General features: G+C 32.4%; 1 protein-coding gene across 1 annotated transcript in view; it reads left to right on the forward strand.

Moving 5' to 3' along the window:
• TrissinR (Trissin receptor) overlaps positions 1-19220 on the forward strand; it is a 74377-nt gene that overhangs the window by 40431 nt on the left and 14726 nt on the right. The window contains exon 4 of the mRNA XM_087160909.1: positions 4887-5167. Within this exon, the coding sequence (XP_087017035.1) occupies positions 4887-5167 (281 nt within the window). The remainder of the gene's footprint in view (positions 1-4886; positions 5168-19220) is intronic.

The following is a 19220-nucleotide window of genomic DNA, read 5'->3' on the forward strand; positions in this document are numbered from 1 at the left end:
CGAAGAAATTTTGAAATGCAGGATATTATATTTTCTGCATCATTTTAAAAAAATATAATTTTGCATGGCAAAATACAAAATTTGAGCAAAATCGGTTGAATAGTTCCTGAAAAATTGAATTTCAAAAAAGTCAGATATATAAAACTCGATTTCTCGGGAACTGTTTGACCGATTTTGCTCAAAACTAGTATTTTATCTTGCAAAATTATATTCTTTAAAATTATACAAAAATTTTTATACCTTACAATTCAACATTGTTTTGGATTATTACTTAATAAAATAATAAATATTTATGAAAAATTATTTTTTCCGTGGAATTATCTTTAGATAAACGAATTGTATTAAAAAATTTTTCAATTTGTTTAAAAAGTTCTCGAGATATAGCGAGATACGCAAATATTAGCATTAAAGGAGCACTCTCTTGACCTAACTATCGGGACCCTATTTACCAGATTGCAGTGACCCCCTATATTTTGGAGGTTCAAAATCTGTCAAAGAAAAGGTATTGTGTCTGATTTCGTAACTTAAAATAAAGTCTTACTAATCAACATATTTGAGGTCACGAGCTATTGAGCACGGATTATTAGATCAAAAGTTATTTAAGACATCTGTGAGAGGCTTCAAAGCTGCGTTAGATGCGTTACCTAGACTGTTTCTTTGGATGAAGTAACTAGAATGAACTTTAATGCTTGACCGCAGACTTGGTTTATTATTCATGTTTAAAATTGCAAACAGACGTCTCACTACATGAAAAATATTCGCAGACGTGAATCCGGAGCAAGAATCTGATTGGTGAGTTTTTTTGCTGATAAATATATTTAACTAATCAGGTTGAGATAGAATGGAATTTTTTTACACGTCCCTGAAGAACCATTTCCCTCACATTCTGTTGAATGCTTGTGCTTCCCAACTTTTTATACAGGCGTTCTTTCATTTGCATTTCTTTCATTCATAAGACGATTTACATTAGTGGTATTATAATTTCGCTAGATAATAATAATCGCTAGAAATATTTGTCTTAAATAAAACAAATAGACATTTTGGATTCAAAATTTAAAGAAGGAATAAATATCCTCTCAAAATCTGACGAAATATTATTGAGAACAATCATAGTGGAAATTAAACTGTCAAAACCGATTTGTTTTGGAAGTACTAAAGGAGTTCTTATTAATCAGATCTTACCCATTCATCTTACCGTTCGTCAAATGGCTTATAATGATTTTAAACCCTCACCACCCCGATTAACACCAATATTTCCTTATTGGATTTTCTCTATCTATTGTTAAACATAATCGGTTGACGTCTGAGGATTTTTAAGAAGAATATTTTACAAAAAGGAATATATATATAAATTACTTGCTGCCATTATCATTAAAGAATTTTAATTTACTTAAGCAGGCTCTTCTATTAACTCATCATATTAAAATATTTTGCTATTTTATGCTTCTTTGAGATAACGGCCAAATCTTTTAGGCGACTTTTAATTACATGACTTTTAAAAAAATTTTTAAATAAATTTCTCAATAGTGAAATATGAGGATAGAAGATATTATTATATAATTATTAACAGCATTACAAAATTTAATAACAATTATTACATACGAATTATTTTTATTCCAATTTTAAAATAAACTATACATGTATAAGCCTGAATTCTTTTCATCATTAAATCTCTGACATCTCTCACCAATTTTTAAAATAAAATTTTACTTTTAATCCATCAAACTTATCAGTTTTAAATTAGGAATTGAAATAGTTACAATAAAAATGCTCTTTCCAGTATTGTAAAGAAATAGAATTTGAGGGGAATTCGGTAAGAAATTTTAGTCAACTTGATGGAACCATGAAGGATATGTTTAGAAACAAATATTCTTTGAGATTCAATAAATTAAAAATAAGGCTATTTGATTCCTACAGTGTTTATTAGAGTTATATATAAACGTCAAGAAAAGTATTGAAGTTTTGCACACTGAAATCTCTGATTAGGACCACTTTTACATGTAATGTAGGAGAGAGTGGGGTCAATTGTAAAATTTCTTACTTAACTATTTTTAACTAACAAATATTACAATATATTTTTAGTATTAATTGACAGACGAGTAAAGTAGACTATCCTCTACTAGAAAAAAAAGATAAATACCTTATTTCAAATGTTATTATATTAGTTATTAACAATTTTTGACAGTCGAGCACTTGTTACAATTGTCCCCACTTACGGGGTCAATTGTAACAGTTCATAAATTCAATTAAAACATAGTTAATTATACATATTATCATAGTTGTGATATATTTTTTTATTGATCAAAATAGTCGTGATATTTTAGGAGTAAAAATAATAATGAGCAGAGACCTAAAGGGTTAAACTTTTAACTTTAAGGGATTAAAAATTTTAATTTATGCTGTGAAAGGTGACAAATAAAATAATGCACATGCAACATAATATAAATGATATAGGAAACTATTGGTGGTTCTTAAAGAGTTAAGTAATGGTTTGTAAATATAAGATTATTTATTTTCAGCTGTTACAATCGTCCCTTTACTTATTGTTATATTCGTCCCCAAGACGCCATTTCAGCTTCATTTGTTAAAAACAATGCTAGTTAATAAACGAAACTAATCTTTTTTTTTAAACGTTAATTAAGGTGTCCACTTACATATTCGGTTAATAATTTTTATTTGTTTAAACAAAATTACTTTGTTACAATATAATATTCTAATACCAAACAAAGCACTTACGTAGCACGAAAATATCTTTTGTGATGTAACTCTTTCAAAAGTACATAAAAATGGTTGCCAGCAGGGGTGTACATGTAGATTTATTAAATATACCTTGTGCGCCACCTAGGAACCAAATCTAGAACCCGACACTCGAAGTTTTTGCTCTGTTACAATCGTACCCTGTTACAATTGACCCCACTCTCCCCTACTATTTACTAAATTTATTAGTCAACTCTAATGTTTTTGCAATATATTTGCATTAGTTCTTAGTTTTAAAAAATTTATTGGTAAGAACATCATATTTACAAATCATCTTAAACAATCATTTTGAACAATTATCACATCATTTTGAAAAACAGAAAAAAACTTTATTTGAATAGGCTTATCTTGCAAGGCATTTCTTAGAACCATTTCCTTGTTGAGTTTCTGATAGAAGTGATAAAAAAACTTGATGCTCTTTCACCTTGACTATCCAAGCTTAATTTTTCGTAAAATATTTAATTCACAAATTATTCTATATAGTTTAGGATATTGAATACTGTATTTTTTCCAACATGCATAAATGCGTGCATCTCTTTAAATGCAGAAGACATTCCACAGATTTAATGCGCACTTCCGTACGCAGTTCACCTAAACGAAAGCACCTCACAACCAGAAATGCTTCGATAGGTTTTTTCCAACATGCATAAATGCATGAGACATTCCGCAGATTTAATGCGCACTTCCATACGCAGTTCACCTAAACGAAAGCACCTCTCAACCAGAAATGTTTCGATAGGTTTTTTCCAACATGCATAAATGCATGCATCTCTTTAAATGCAGGAGACATTCCGCAGATTTAATGCGCACTTCCAAACGCAGTTCACCTAAACGAAAGCACCTCACAACCAGAAATGTTTCGATAGGTTTTTTCCAACATGCATAAATTGCTGCATCTCTTTAAATGCAGGAGACATTCCGCAGATTTAATGCGCACTCCCATACGCAGTTCACCTAAACGAAAGCAACACACAACCAGAAATGTTTCGATAGCTTAAATGAATTCTCAGTATGATATCTGGCAGTATGTGGGGCTGTATTATTTTTCCAGGTAGTCCAAAATAGTATAGGGTAATAATATAGAATACTTACGAGGATACTTACAAAACTCGTGAAAACAGCACTTGCAAAGAAACCTATTAGGGCAACGTCCTTCTTTTAAAATCCGTTTAGTAAGCTAATTTTATTCTTTGAAACAATAGATGTCTTATTCAGTTGCAAAAAGAAAGTTAATATAACAAAAATATGTTGTTGAGTAAAACTGGTCTGATTCCAGAAATGGAGTCAGACCAGACAACAACCCAACAACGATTAGCAACAACAACAACCTAATACTGTAAAACAACCAGAATGTGTATCCCACTATCCACCTAATGAATTTCCTCATGAGTGGTACACATTATAGCCGAGAGGGCGTCCATCTCATGACCAACAAGACGGAGATTCGAGTCCCAGCGTTGGCACCATAGTATTTCCTCCATTCACTTCAACACGTGAAGAGCTTTTGGTGTCTCCTCAATTTGTGATTCCGGGCTGTTAGAATACTCTCATTCACTAATAGATGGCAGCACTATAAATCCGCTGAACGATCTCCATACCTGCCAACTTTTAATCCCTTCCATTATGATTTTTCCCAGTGGTAGTAAAATAGAATAAAAATTTCAATTGCAAGCAAAAAAAAAAAACGTTGTATTTGAAAAAACATCTGCTGACAACCATGATAGTAACGGATATTACTATATATGCTGAATTTTTTTGAGATTAGTGGTGATCAAAATCATTTAAAAATTAAGTTTAAAGAAGAAAATATAGTATATATTTACTACCACTTTAAATATAAAAATGAAATTTTACACCAAATGCGTAAAAGTTGGCAGGTATGGATCTCCAATATTCAGTTAAAACAAATTTTTGCGGTTTTAAGACCATTCTAATCATAAATGGTAAAATAACAGTATAATTTTTTATTCATGGTTTCTTAACCATACCAGTTGTAAACGGTTTCGAAACTGAAAAGGTAAAAAATGTTCTTTACCGCCAACTTTACGGTTAATTCCCCATAATTTTAGAATGAAAATTTAAACATTGCTCATTTTCTCGAGTTGCTCACACTTTGAATTTCTTTACAGGAAATGTACTTGTGATGACAGTTGTCATTGTTCACCGAAGAATGAGAACAATAACAAATTTTTTTCTGACAAATTTGGCAGTTGCTGATCTTTGCGTAGGACTGTTCTGTGTCTATCAAAATTTATCTTTTTATTTGACAAGTGACTGGGCATTCGGAGAATTTCTCTGCAAGATGTATCATTTTATTCACAGTCTAAGCTATACAGCTTCGATTGCAATTCTTACTGTTATATCTGTAGAACGATATGTTGCAACTATTCATCCAATGCTTAGTAAACAGGTATGTATTTTAAATGCCTTCTTCAGTTTGTTTCTAATAAGAATAAGGACGTTCTAAATTAAAATGGCGTTTTTCTAAAAACAGCGTCTCTTTTAACAGCATCTCTAGCAGCAAAATAACTTGCATCATGAATTTGGGCTCAATAATTGTTCAAAGGGTGGCCCTATTCACCCGATATTTAACAGCCACTTTAAGACTAAAATCGGTTCTAAATAAAGTTGTCAGATTCACTCGATATTTTATATCCATTATTTAGCCAATATAGGTTCAATATCGGTTAATGTAAGCCCTATATAGGCCATTCTAGGACCAATATTAAAAGACATATTGGTAGCTCGGTTCTCATAGGATCCAAGCTGAGCCAATTTTGAGCCCAACAGGGGGCCAATTGTTACTAGGGATTTTATGCAAACTTTTTTTATTACATTTAAAATTGTTAGATTGAATGAAAATTGAATCCTTGGGACAATCTGTCGTTAAAATTAGAAATCACACGAAAGGTTATTCAAGCTGTTAAATCATAAAGCCAATACAGATAATTGGGGTCACAAAAAAAACTGACAAAAATTTGTCATCTAGTTTATATTTAGTTATAAATATGTATCTGCTATGCTGACACATTTATTTTTTTCAAGAATTGTGTCGTTTTCTTTTAAAGATGAATTTGTAAATTGTACTTTAATTGGAAAGTTCTACAAATGTTAGAAAAGTCACTTATTCACTCTTCATGAGATAAATAAAATTGTTACTTTAAAAGTAATGTTTGAAACAAGGCAAATCGGTTGCAGTCGCGTAAAAGCAATAAAGCTGATAATTAAGATTTTACATAGAATCTTATAGTGCGTCTAATAATTTGACCAGGGACTAATTTTTCCTTTACTAATGGAGAGAAACATAGATTTCCCTGTACCTACTTAAGGCACCAATTGTAATTACTCAGGTTACTTTTTCTTCTTAAAGATCTTAGAGTTTACGGGACTATTTTACTTGATTTTCCCTAATTTTCAGTCTATTTGTAAGTCACTTGGACTCTTCAAGAATATGCTAAAATAAATACACTGGTTATCATAAATTAAGGAAAAATCACAAAAATAGCGATAACTCTTTCAAAAGTAAGCCAAACCGTGCAAAATTTGCATATGTTGTCCACTAAGAGTAGCTGAGTAAAATTGCAATATGCAAATTAGTGGCGCTGCACTCGGCTTACGTCATCTGCCTGGAGCATAAAAGTCCAAGTTTGAGAGAAAGCACACAAATTTTACTGTGATTGCGACATTGAAAATCTGAGATAGCCAATTCGTAATAATGACCTCTAGGCATCATTTGCCTGAAGAACTACGATGGAGAGCCATCGGGAGACTAGAGGCAGGGCAGAGTCAATCAGAAGTGGCCAGATGGCTAAATGTGAGTCCATCTGTGGTTCATAGACTTTGGAGGCAATTTCAAACCACAGATTCGGCATCTAGGAGGTTCAGTCAAGGACGGCCAACTGTTACGACCAGTGCCGATGACCGATATTTGACATTAAGTGCACGCAGGAATAGAACCGCTACTCCGACACATCTTAGATCCTCTCTTGCTGCAGCCACCGGAAGGTTGGTGTCAACGTCAACTGTGCGCAGAAGGCTCCACGAAGGTGGTCTGTATGCGAGACGACCAGCCATTTGCGTGCCGCTCACATCACGCCATAGGAGAGACCGTTTGCAGTGGGCCCGACAACATGTCCACTGGACGTCAGATCAATGGAGGCCTGTTCTCTTTACGGATGAGTCCAGGTTTAGTCTAGAAAGTGACAGTAGACGTTATTTGATATGGAGAGAACCTGGGACCCGTTATCATCCATCAAACATCCGTGAAAGAGATGCATACGGAAGAGGCAGTGTCTGTGTTTGGGGAGGCATATCCTTAGGAGGGCGCACATACCTCCATGTCTTTCCAAGGGGAACCGTGAATGCTCAGGTTTATCGAGACAACATCCTTGATGCTTATGTGCGCCCATATGCCGGGGCAATTGGTGATTGCTTCCTGTTACAGGACGATAATGCAAGACCACACAGAGCTCGCATTGTTGATGATTATCTTCAACAGGAAACAATTACTCGCATGGAGTGGCCAGCTCGATCCCCGGACTTGAATCCTATCGAGCACGTTTGGGATGCTCTAGGGAGGCGTGTATCTGCCATCAATCCGCCCCCTCAGACCCTTGCCACGCTTGCAACTGCTTTACAAGAGCAATGGCTCTCACTTCCTATTGAACTGATAGACCGCATAATTGAAAGCATCACACATCGCTGTTTGTGCTGTATTGCTTCTAGAGGCAATCATATTCCATATTAAAGGTACTTTTTCTATTGCAAACCGATACTTCCAATTTGTTTATTTTATACATGTGCTAATTTCTATACTACTATTAATGTCTGATAATTTCTTTTTATGTTGTTTAATACCTTACTATGTGTTGTATATTGTGGGTAAGTTTCATAAAATTCCATGTGTAATTTCTTGAGTTATCGCGATTTTTGTGAATTTTCCTTAATTTATGATAACCAGTGTATAATCTACTCATTGGTTGCTTGAGACCTCACGGCAACGTTCTTAAATATACATATAAACTGTATATCGAATTTCTAAAGCTTTAAGAGATGTTTTTACAGAAATGAAACAACATTTGATGCCTTAACATTTTAGTCATCATTAGGGGAATATTTCGAAGTCTGTGCTTCGGGCTTTCCTTAATAGAATTTGTGTCAAGTCAAATAGAAACGTTTTCAACAATTCAGTTTCTAACAGAAATCACTTTGAATTTAACAATGCTTTTCTGATTTACTCAAGCAAATAAAATGCCGATAGAAATATTTGCTCAGTCTTTCTGTGATTGGCTCATTTAAGTAGAATATTTATCTAGATATATATATTCGTCAAATCGTTCGTCGAAAGCGTCTTAAAGACTGATTTCAAACTAAAATATATTACATCGCATTAGCTGTTATTTGCAATGAAAAAATAAAGATCGTAAATATTAACAAGGATAAACAAAGGAAAAAACAAGGATACGATGTTAAAATTAAAGAAGTGAAATATTGTGAAACAAAAATGATTTGAAAAGAGTGGACAAAATTGTCTAATATTTCCATTGAAACACTTTATTAAAAAGAATAAAATTGAGATTGAAGAACAAATCAGATGCTCAATATAGCCGAAATTACCAGTCAAAGAGCAAAATAATTCTATAATCAGCCTATAATTCTAATCCTTGATAATATACAAAGTGATAGAAAGTAGTATAATCACAACCATATATGGCAACGTTACTTTTAAAAAATAACGAGTAAAAGTACAAGTATTTTTAGAAAAAGTAACGAGTAAAAAGTAAAAAGTTCTTAATTTAAAAAGTAACGAGTAAAAAGTACAAGTAAAAGTACAAGTACTAAACAGAAAAAGTAACGTAGTACATTTCTAGGAAATCGAAAATTCAAAGTAACCTAAAATTTTATTGAATAATATTCTTATGTTCTGTAATGTTTTTGCAAAATTGTTGTTATTTATTTAATTATTTTTAATTTTGAAAGTTATGGATAGTAATTTATTTTTAAATTCGGAAGAATATTATAATATAATTTTATAATATAATCGTATAATATAATTTTAAAATCAAATATAATTTTAATATCAAACTTTTTATGGATTTGCAAGAAAAAGAAATTTTATCTATTGATTTTAATTTTTAGTTTATTATTTTTATTTATTTAAATTACCATTCATTAAAAATTTTTTTACTCTTTAGAAACGCGTTTTAAAAGCACAAACATAAACAAAGCAAACACGGGGTTTCAGATAGCTTTGTGGTCTTTGAGCTAGTAAAAAATATTGAATGTGCAGTATAAGTTGAAACAGAAGATATTTAAGCACGAAGTTAGCTGTGAATGCATATACACTGGTTATCATAAATTAAGGAAAATTCACAAAAATCGCGATAACTCAAGAAATTACACATGGAATTTTATGAAACTTACCCACAATATACAACACATAGTAAGGTATTAAACAACATAAAAAGAAATTATCAGACATTAATAGTAGTATAGAAATTAGCACATGTATAAAATAAACAAATTGGAAGTATCGGTTTGCAATAGAAAAAGTACCTTTAATATGGAATATGATTGCCTCTAGAAGCAATACAGCACAAACAGCGATGTGTGATGCTTTCAATTATGCGGTCTATCAGTTCAATAGGAAGTGAGAGCCATTGCTCTTGTAAAGCAGTTGCAAGCGTGGCAAGGGTCTGAGGGGGCGGATTGATGGCAGATACACGCCTCCCTAGAGCATCCCAAACGTGCTCGATAGGATTCAAGTCCGGGGATCGAGCTGGCCACTCCATGCGAGTAATTGTTTCCTGTTGAAGATAATCATCAACAATGCGAGCTCTGTGTGGTCTTGCATTATCGTCCTGTAACAGGAAGCAATCACCAATTGCCCCGGCATATGGGCGCACATAAGCATCAAGGATGTTGTCTCGATAAACCTGAGCATTCACGGTTCCCCTTGGAAAGACATGGAGGTATGTGCGCCCTCCTAAGGATATGCCTCCCCAAACACAGACACTGCCTCTTCCGTATGCATCTCTTTCACGGATGTTTGATGGATGATAACGGGTCCCAGGTTCTCTCCATATCAAATAACGTCTACTGTCACTTTCTAGACTAAACCTGGACTCATCCGTAAAGAGAACAGGCCTCCATTGATCTGACGTCCAGTGGACATGTTGTCGGGCCCACTGCAAACGGTCTCTCCTATGGCGTGATGTGAGCGGCACGCAAATGGCTGGTCGTCTCGCATACAGACCACCTTCGTGGAGCCTTCTGCGCACAGTTGACGTTGACACCAACCTTCCGGTGGCTGCAGCAAGAGAGGATCTAAGATGTGTCGGAGTAGCGGTTCTATTCCTGCGTGCACTTAATGTCAAATATCGGTCATCGGCACTGGTCGTAACAGTTGGCCGTCCTTGACTGAACCTCCTAGATGCCGAATCTGTGGTTTGAAATTGCCTCCAAAGTCTATGAACCACAGATGGACTCACATTTAGCCATCTGGCCACTTCTGATTGACTCTGCCCTGCCTCTAGTCTCCCGATGGCTCTCCATCGTAGTTCTTCAGGCAAATGATGCCTAGAGGTCATTATTACGAATTGGCTATCTCAGATTTTCAATGTCGCAATCACAGTAAAATTTGTGTGCTTTCTCTCAAACTTGGACTTTTATGCTCCAGGCAGATGACGTAAGCCGAGTGCAGCGCCACTAATTTGCATATTGCAATTTTACTCAGCTACTCTTAGTGGACAACATATGCAAATTTTGCACGGTTTGGCTTACTTTTGAAAGAGTTATCGCTATTTTTGTGATTTTTCCTTAATTTATGATAACCAGTGTATATTGCACATTAATTTTATAAATTAAAAAAAAACATAAGCATTCTTTTTTAATTTAATTTTTTTTTAGAAAGCTTACCGAGTTTTAGTAAAAAGTAACGACTTTAATAGGTATCTCCGTTACAAATACTTGTACTTTTTCCCAAAAAAAGTAACGAAAGTACAAGTAAAAGTACTAAATTTAAAAAGTAACGAAGTACAAGTAAAAGTACGTACTTTTTACTTTTACCGGCGGTACAAGTAACGAAAGTAAAAGTACTGCCATAAAATATCACAACTAATACAAGGATTTTTTTGAAACATCTTTGATTTCAAACTATCGAATTTATATTTCGTAAATAACTTAGCTGTTCACTCATTAGCTTGCATTAAATATAAATTGAATAATCGATTGTGTGAAAGTGTTTAATATGATAAACCACAATGTCCTAAAGTATATATCTTTTATAAACTAAATTAAATTAAAGTATTTACTGACAGTTGTCATTAGTTTTTTATAGTAGGAAAATCATTATTACTTAACATTTATTATTGGTTGTGTCTTAATAAATAATAATATACTTTACTACTTTTCTTAGCATTTCTATTCCAAAGTCATAACATTTTCCCAAAATAAGTCTGGAAACTATCGAATGAACTAGGGATTGAAAAATGGTCTCATTCTGAAGTCACGTTTCTGCCATCTAAGTAAAAACGTGTTAACTTGCGTTTTCTAACGGATTTTGCTGAGGATCATTGATCTTCATTTCTTTATTTCCAGCAATTTCTTCTTTTTCAACACTTAATTGGAATATCTGAATTTAAAGATTTATCTCTATATTTTATAAATATATTTAACGTATATAATTTTTTTCCTTTTCAAATGAATTGTTTCATGTAAGAAGGAATGCGATTAAATAAGTTTCCCGCAAAACTTACTGTTTCGAAATAAAACGTGAATATTTTATTGATCTAAATTTTCGGTCAATCTTTGCCACAGATCTTTAATACAACTATCGCTTCGTATTAAAAATTGTTTTAGTAAGTTATCTATACTGGGGTAAGAAGTTATGGTCGATTATCTCTAGAACAACTGGACTGATTTTAATGAAATTTGATATGTACAGTCCGCAAAAAAAAAAAAGGATATCACCCGGATTAAACTTTCGTTCTAATGATCGGATTTTCACGAACTACGTTTCAATCTTAATGGTTCCGGGGGGTGACCTCAAATAGGCTAATTAATTAGTGGTAACTATTAATTAAGTTACGAAATCAGAAACAAAAACTTACTTTCTCTGAATAAACATGTATTTTTTTTTACATATTTGGATTCTTAACCTTCAAAATATAGGGGGTAGCCGCAATCTGGGAAATGTGGTCCCCATAGTTTGGTCAGGAGAGCGATTCAAAGTTTAGACCCCTTAATGTTAATTTCGTTTTTTACGTTTTCAGTCATATTTTAAAAACTAATGAAGCAATTCAAAAAAAATTGCTCCCACCCTTAAAAATCATTTACCCAAAGATAATTTCATGAAAAAAATAATTTTTAATAATTATTTATTATTTTTTATTATTTAATTAAAGTGAGGATGAAAAAATTTCGAATTATAAGGTAGGGATTTTTTTATACCATTTTAATCTACATATTTTTCAATTGAAAAATCTAAAGTTTCTATTGTTTTTATTTATTAGAAGATAAAAAAAATTAAAATGAATTATTTAAAAAAAAATAATTTGGCGACAATGAAGAAATGATTTAATGGGGCGATTAATATTAAAATGTGATAAACTTACGAGGAACTTGACTTAGCGCGAGTGGCGTGAAATTTCATTAATATTTTTTCCGCTAATAATCGTTTGCTAAACTTTTTATTTTTATTTTTTTAAAACTATAAAATGCGATATTTCTTTTTTAGTCGTCTAAAATTCTATTTGCAATTTAGTAAAGAAATTTGAATAAAACATTTTAATCAACGAGTGTCGAGTTTTATAAAAGCATGCTTGTGATTGAATATGATTATACACCAGATTTTGCTTATTTAATATGATTATTTTTTATTTTTTAGTTTTTTTTCTCAATAACTGATACAATTTCCATAATATACATACGTATGAATAGATTTGGAATAAAATATTTATCAATTTCTTGAATATATTTTTTATAAATATTAATAAAAATACGCAGTCAACATTTTTAAGCATCTCTCACATCATTGCAAATTTCTCAACATCTTATATATCGTCTTAATCTTAAAAGTAATTTTTTAATCACCTGTCTGGGAATGACCGAATGTTACCTGTCTGTGATCACCTGTCTGCGAATGTTACTGTGAATGACCGAAATCTGGAAAATGTCGACTTTCACCTGTGAATGTCAACAATCACATAGTCGCTTTGGTGATTGTCTGAAATATTTTTTACCACCGATTTGATATTAATTTATTCGCTGATATAATTTATTCAATATTTTAATACTTACTGACGATAGATTAGAGGAAACATCATTGTAGGGTATACCGGGCTAATGCATACCAGGGAGTGGCACTTGACCTTAAAAAAACATCAGTGTTGGATATACCGGGCAAATGTATACCAGGGAGTGGCACTTGACCGTAAAAAAACATCAGTGTAGGATATACCGGGCAAATGTATACTGGGCTGTGGCACTTAACTGGACCTAGTATATATTTCGGACATTTACCAAAGGTCTAGTCATACTAGTTCTACTTAATTGCCACTGCCCGGTATACATTTGCCTGGTGACCGGTATACATTACCAGACACTGATGTTTTTTTAAGGTCAAGTGTCACTGCCTGGTATACATTTGCCCGGTATACCAGGCACTGATGCTTTTTTAAGGTCAAGTGCCACTGCCCGGTATACATTTGCCCGGTATATCCTACACCGATAATTTTTTAAGGTTCAGTGCCATTGCCCGATATATATTAGCCTGATACTCCAAACACTGATGTTTCTTCTAATCTACCGTCAGTAAGTATTAAAATATCGAATAAATGTAATTATATCCGCGAATAAATTAATATCAAATCGGATGTAATAAATATTTCGGACATTCACCAAAGCGACTATGTGATTGTCAACATTCACCGGTGAAAGTCAACAACCACCGATTTCGATCATTCACAGTAGCATGCACATCATTAATATAACATAATGACCTCATCAGCATATTTTTTTCTCCATATTTTGCCTAAATAACATTTGTCATTCTATAGAATGCCTAGGGAAAGTATGTAATGCCTCTCATATTTCATACTTTGCCTAAAAACATCCGGCATTGTATAGAATGCCGAGACATTCTATTCAAAACCGGCGTTTCATACTTTGCCGGTAACATATATAAGAAAGCAAAAATAATCATAGTAGCAGTATTTGGTGGTAAATGTAGCTGTAATCGTATTTGAAGAATATGCTGTGTGACATTTTATGGTGAATTTGCGTATGTAAGTTTCAGAATGTATCGAAAGATGAGGATGGTATTTGCTAATCATCTTTATCCAAAGAAAACCTTGTAATCTAAATATCTAGCAAAATGAAGCGATTTTTTAAACAATGAATCTTACAATATGCAACATATTATTTCAATATCTTATTCTTAAACATAACATATTTCAGCGTTTTTAAAATACCACTAAACATTCAGCAATTCCTGGAGTTATAGAAAAAAGAAATATCGTAAATTATAGAAAACCTTGTGAATGCACATTAGAATTACTATACAATATACATTTTATTTTTCAAGCTCTTTTTTTTCCTCAAACTTTCTTGCCTAGAACACTCGATTAAAGCTGTAAAAATGATTATCCCTAAAATTCTGTATATAGCCATAATAAGTTATGTTAATTTGATTTTAGTATGAAATCCTCGAATTTTTATAACAAAAACAACATAATCTAAATAATATCAGCTAAAAAGTTCATGTATTTAAATTCTAAGAGCTTAGAAAATCATAAATAATTTATAAATCGATTCAAATTTTCTTTTCAAAGGAGATTAAAATAAAAAAAAATTTGATTTCTGGACAGAAATTAGCTTAAAAATTGTCTATATCCTAGAAACTTTGAGATATTTGTATTAAACCTCTCCGAGCAATCACAGAGCATTATTTAAATTTTTTTTTTTTACAGTCAGAAATTGGTTGCTTAGCAACCTAGTGAAATTAAGTCTTCTCCTTTTGAATTAGTCAATGGGTTACCTTAAAATACTAATTTGCGTTGGCGACTTTTTCTGGCGGTTTTCTGAACTATCGCCAAATACATAAACCTTTATTGTGACCCAATTTAAGACCCAATTTTTTCAAAATTTTGTCTACCCCCCCTAATTCTAGTGTCTGGATTCCAAATGTGTAAAAACAAATACATGTTTATTGAGAGAAAGTACGTTTTTGTGTCTGATTTCGTAACTTAATTAATAGTTAGCACTAATTAATTAGCATATTTGAGGTCACCCCCCGGAACCATTAAGATTGACACTTAGTTCGTGAAAATCCGATTATTAGAACAAAAGTTATTCAGGGTGATATCTTTTTTTTTTTTTGCGGACTGTACATACATTGATATAATACAAAACAAATAACCATTCAACAAATGAAATACGCACGCATGATTGTGCGTATTACAACACTGGTTGGAGTCGGAAGGTATGAAACAGTTGCTGCAGAATGAACAGAAAATGGGTTAATAGGGGGGTATGGTCCCCTCTTACAGATATACAGGTCTTGCAGCTTGATTTCATACTTGACATAAGGCAGTTTATCATTTCCTGTGGTTCGAATTGTCCTGTGGTAATTTCATACATTCCAACTCCAACGTGCATCGCTCCATCATACGTGTCTATTACAATTGTTGAATGGTTATTTGTTTTGTAAAGTACCAGGCCATATTATTAGACACACTATAAGATACTATGCGAAATCTTAATTATCAGGTGATACTAAACAGCATTATTGTTTTTACGCGACTGAAACGGGATCGCACATGTTTATGTTCGTGTATCAATTAGTTAACATTGCAATGTAATACGTTAAAAAAATAATATATATTAATGCAAATAGGACATATATAAAAAATCTCCTAATAACAAACCTATTACATGTGTGTTTAAATATAAAAGTATTGCATATGAACTCGTGCAAAACATGTAATTATTAAAACATTACAGTGCGTCGAATAATTTGGTCTAATTATTGAAATATAATAATATAATACCTGATGTAATTAATATTCTATATTTATATAATATATCGTCCAACTTATCCTATAGTCTAATTTATATTATCTATCGTCTTATTTAACCAATTGATACACGAACGTAAACAAGGGAAAACCGCTTGCAGTTGCGTTAAAGCAATAAAGCTGTATAATATCACCTGAAAATTTAAATTTTACATAGAATCCTTTAGTGCGTCGAATAATTTGGTCTAATTATTATAATATAATAATATAATATCTGATGTAATTAATATTCTATATTTATATAATATATCGTCCAACTTATCCTATAGTCGAATTTATAATATCTATCGTCTTATTTAACCAATTGATACACGAACGTAAACAAGGGCAAACTGGTTGCAGTCGCGTAAAAACAATAAAACTGTATTATATCAACTGAAAATTAAAATTTTACATAGAATCTTTTAGTGCGTCGAATAATTTGGTCTAATTATTATAATATAATAATATAATACCTGATGTAATTAATATTCTATATTTATATAATATATCGTCTAACTTATCCTATAGTCTAATTTATATTATCTATCGTCTTATTTAACCAATTGATACACGAACGTAAACAAGGGAAAACCGGTTACAGTTGCGTAAAAGCAATAAAGCTGTATAATATTACCTGAAAATTTAAATTTTACATAGAATCTTTTAGTGCGTCGAATAATTTGGTCTAATTATTATAATATAATAATATAATACCTGATGTAATTAATATTCTATATTTATATAATATATCGTCTAACTTATCATATAGTCGAATTTATATTATTAATCGTCTTATTTAACCAATTGATACACGAACGTAAACAAGGGAAAACCGGTTGCAGTTGCGTAAAAGCAATAAAGCTGTATAATATCACCTGAAAATTTAAATTTTACATAGAATCCTTTAGTGCGTCGAATAATTTGGTCTAATTATTATCTATACATAATAATAAACGCGGCTGTGTGTGTGTGTGTGTGTCTGTAATCACAATATATCGCCCCAGAAGTCTCGCCCAGACACGAAACTCGGCACATAATTGTGTTTTGACATAATGAAGAAGTATTTTTTTTCTTTTTCAAAAATTTGGATTAGTTTCTTAGTTATCAGTCATTTTGTAAGAAAATCTATGCTTTTTCGTCTTCAAAGAGCCATATTCAAGAAACTATTAAAAAATGCATATACTTTTCTCCACTCTTATAAATGTATGCTAATGCGAACCTTACAATTGAAATATTAATTTTCGACAACTTAAACCAATAATATACGAAGGAATTAATAATTTAATTGTAAGGTTCGCATTAGTTTACATTTATCAAAGTGGATAAAGCTTTAACTTTTGTACTAAAAATGTGGCAACATATTAGATACGTAAATAGAACGCTGAGCTTTGATATATTTATCGCTGTTCATAATTGTTATAATAAGTTTTTCTTCTTCTTTCCACGCTCTTTTTTTTTTTCTTAAGCGAAGACGATAAGGGAAAATTATACTTGAGGATGCCCCTTGGCGAAATTGGTGACTTATGTTTGGCGCTATTCCTGTTTGCGCGGAACACCGTGGTAACGGAAATAACGGCCAAAACATAATGATATTTCAAAAAACATTGGAAAATTTCAACAAAACATCGCAAAAAGCTTGCAATGAACCCAATATAAGCAAAATTAATAAATCCAATAAAAAGGATTTTGAATCGAAGCAAAAATTAATGGAGTAGGTGCAGAAAGAAAAGGAAAAAAAAACAACTCACTTCTTCATTAACCCTTTCGCGCCGACTGTCACAAATACGTGACAGCATAAAACCGCATCAATCAGGGTAAGAAGATAAAACTGGTAATCAAAGTATTTCTTTAGCAGTTTATTTGTGGGCGGAGTTATAATTGTTTGATTTATTTAATTCACCATTACTTTGTTCAAAATAAAACTATTTAGTTATACTTTGAATTAACATTGATTATATATGTGATTAAACTAACAATAATTAAAGTAAAAGCAAAGTAAGTCTGTCAAATTAGCAACGACTACATTTAAGTTACCGTTTTTTATTTAATTACAACTTGATTCTGATTTTGTACGAATGCGTTTCTGAATCACCCGTCCCCAAGGGATTAAGCTTGAATATACTCAGATTTAGGTGCACAGAATTATCTAATAACAGTTAGAGGGAAAAATATACTTGAGGGTGCCCCTTGGCGAAATTGGCGACTTATGTTTGGCGCCATATTTGTTTGCCGGGAACGCCGTGGTAACCCACAAACAGGACATTTATATCTATTACTAATTAAACCTTCATTCATACACCAGTCAATCACTGTTTTTTTCTCATTGTTATTAAAATCGTACAGAAACTTAGGATTTATCTTATTGACAGTATTCATTTTTAGTACCAGAAGCAAAAATAACCTTACCAGCCGGTATCCAAAGTAGAACTAACGGATCTCTGAAATTACATTTAAAAATTCATTTAAAGACAACGCTAAATTCTAAACTAATCAGAATCACGATTAAAATCTAAACCAATCAGAATCACGATTGGTTTTCAGCATCTCCCAGCTTGGCGATCAATCGTGATCACAACTTGGCGGGGGCACCCTCAAGTATAGTCTACCCCAGTTAGATACTGTCTAAATTCATCGTGAATAGAATCTGTGTACCTCCATCGTCACATAAATTCGGCGAAATATGAATCGAAAATGGCGTTTGTGGTACCGAACTGGTGATGACATTTTTTTATAAAGTCCCTTTTTATGACTGCCCACATACCTTCGATCTTATTGACCAGAAGTAAAAGTAACCTTACCAGCCGGTATCTAACGAAGAACTAATGAGCCTCTGAAATTACGTATATCGTTGAACATTAATAACGCTAAAATCTAAACCGTTGAGAATCACGATTGGGTTTCAACATCGCCCAGCTTGGCGATCAACCGCGATCACAACTTGGCGAGAATCAAGGGGCACCCTCAAATATAGTCTACCCGACGTTAATTTTTGTAGCGATATAGAAATAGAAATTGATACCATAAAAAAATTATAGAGAAATAGATACCATAAAAAATTAATTCGTTTTCGTGTTCCTTTCATGTATTTAAAGCAACTTTTGTATGCTTTTACAATTTCTGAAGCCTTTTTTTAAGAAAAAAAAACAAGTCTCCACCTGATAGTTATATTATAGGTTAGGTTACCATAGCAAAGTTACATCTTCAAACATCCTCAAGAGCTATAACACATCTGCAGCAGAACTGGATATGAAGACAAAATTGCAGGACAGAAACACTTTAATTGTCCACTAATCTTCAGATTTCCTGCTATGTTTTAAAAAACTTTATTTGTGGAAACCTTTAGCGTGGCGGACAGCTGGCCGCCTTAGGCGGCTAGTAATATAATAATATAATATCTGATGTAAT

The sequence above is a fragment of the Parasteatoda tepidariorum genome, chromosome 4 (assembly GCF_982258835.1).
Source record: "Parasteatoda tepidariorum strain Cologne lab strain chromosome 4, Ptep-v5.0, whole genome shotgun sequence".
NCBI lineage: Eukaryota > Metazoa > Arthropoda > Arachnida > Araneae > Theridiidae > Parasteatoda > Parasteatoda tepidariorum.